A 2,109-nucleotide genomic window follows, 5' to 3' on the forward strand; every position below is an offset into this window, starting at 1 on the left:
CATTTTTATTAAATCTAAAGTTTTTTTCTTCAAATGTGACATTTCTTGGATTTAAATATATGGAGGGGAAATAAATAAACAAATAAATAAATAATTTATAATTTTTTGTCTATTTTTATATACATTTTGTACATATTAAAAATATATTTTGAAACATATTTTAGCAAATATAATTTTAGGCCACATTTTGAGGCAACTTGACCTTCTATTCTAAGTGTGACATGAATTTTTCTTGCATTTAAATATATGGAGGGCAATCTTTTTTACGTAAATATATTTTGGAACATATTTTAGCAAATGGTTCTACATTTTAAGGCCACTTTTTGAGGCAACTTGACCTTCTGTTTCAAGTGTGCCAAAGCAACCAGGTGTAATGATTTTTCACATACATTTCTTGACTTCTTGAGCCAATTAGATTTCCAAAAAATGGATTAAAAATGCACAACGAATGCAATGTAATGAAGTAACATGACAACAGTGTAGCATACTACTGTTTGAAATGTTTATCATTACATAACATGTTACTATTTATAAAATGCATGCAGTACACAGTACATACTGCGCAGTAAGCTAGTATTCCATGCGTTTCATTAGCAAATCTGATTGAATCACTGAATTTAATTGCTTGTAATTGTGCCTGAGGTCACAAAACACTTAAATATGCAAAAACATTGCAGATTTTTACATACATATGCATTGATTATATAACAAAAAAGTTCAGGATTTACCAACTTCATTAACAGCAATTCAGAAAAATATCACTCACCTCGAGCGGAAGTCCCAGTAATTAACCCATAAACCGGCGAATACCATGTTAGGTCAGCTTTAATGTGGCAGAATTCTAAAGAGACAAATGGAAGATGAGAAAGAATTATGAGAAGTTTGATGATAACTCCAGACCGGCAGAACAAATGTTAAACACAGATTAAGCGAGCACACTGAAAATACTGCTTCTATTGTCATAACACTCCTCCGAAATCCCATCTTTGAAGCTCGTCTCCCAAATGCCTCTTTAATCTCTGACCTTGATTCCAGCGAGGCATGTTTAAGGCTAAGCAGATGCCATGAAAGGCTCTGAGGAATCAGAAATACTTTAATAAAACCACTTTGAAGATTCACAGATTTTTTTTCCCCTTCCTTCAAAAAATAAAAATTCACCATCCCACCCAGCTCTACGCTTCCTCCCTCCATTCTTTTTCTTGACGGCCTCCCTCTCTCTTTCATGTTGCTGAAACTTCGAAATCTGCCATCAGAGAGAAGGGGAGAGTGATTTCGTGGTTGATAAGCAGTCAGGCATGGGGCCTCCGCAGCAGGGCACCGATACTCAGCCCAGAGCAAACCACTCTCCCAGCAGCCCTTAATGGACAATATTATGTGAAATCGTCTCTATTGTTGAGACACCACAAGTCAGGAAGTATCGGGGCGAAAGAGAAGCATCTGCCTCGGCTTGGAAGGTTTGAGTGGAAAGCCTGTCCGTCTAGACTGGATCCTGAGTGATTTGCTTTGTGCAAGGTGTGGATGTTAAAGGCAGTTTAGCAAGAGAGTGATCAAGTGCTTGAGCTATGAACAAGAGCAGTTAAGGATTTTGACATCAGAGTGAGAGGAAGCCAACACACACATAGCGCTAGGGAAGAAACGGCAGTCAAGCTACTGTTTTGTAATAGATATACAACAAGCCACTAATAAAAACTGACTATGCACATAGAAGGGATACACTGAAGCTTTAAATCTGACCCTGGACCACAAAACCAGTCATAATTGAGATTTATAAATCATCTGAAAGCTGATGTAGGATAGGACAATATTTGGCCAAGATACAACTCTTTGAAAATCTGGAATCTGAGGGTGCAAAAAATAACCTTTAAAGTTGTTCAAATTAAGTTTTTAGCAATGCATATTAGTAATAAAAAATCAATTTGAGATATATTTACAGAAAAGTATAAAATATGTTTATAGAACATGATCTTTACTAAAAATCCTAATGGTTTAATGGTCGATAAGTTTGACCCATACCCATACAAAGATTTGGCTATTGCTACAAATATACCTGTGCTACTTAAGACTGGAAAGTCTTTCTGCTTACCAAGGCTGCTTTTATTTGGTTAAAAT

The 2,109-nt window shown here is 35.8% G+C and overlaps 1 protein-coding gene across 1 annotated transcript in view; it reads left to right on the forward strand.

Moving 5' to 3' along the window:
* Window positions 1–1,361, forward strand: part of epc1a (enhancer of polycomb homolog 1 (Drosophila) a) — a 26,149-nt gene extending 24,788 nt beyond the window's left edge. The window contains exon 4 of the mRNA XM_073827930.1: window positions 1,254–1,361. Within this exon, the coding sequence (XP_073684031.1) occupies window positions 1,254–1,361 (108 nt within the window). The remainder of the gene's footprint in view (window positions 1–1,253) is intronic.
* The last annotated feature ends 748 nt before the right edge of the window (window positions 1,362–2,109 follow it).

This window comes from Garra rufa, chromosome 22, assembly GCF_049309525.1.
Source record: "Garra rufa chromosome 22, GarRuf1.0, whole genome shotgun sequence".
Taxonomy (NCBI): Eukaryota; Metazoa; Chordata; class Actinopteri; order Cypriniformes; family Cyprinidae; genus Garra; species Garra rufa.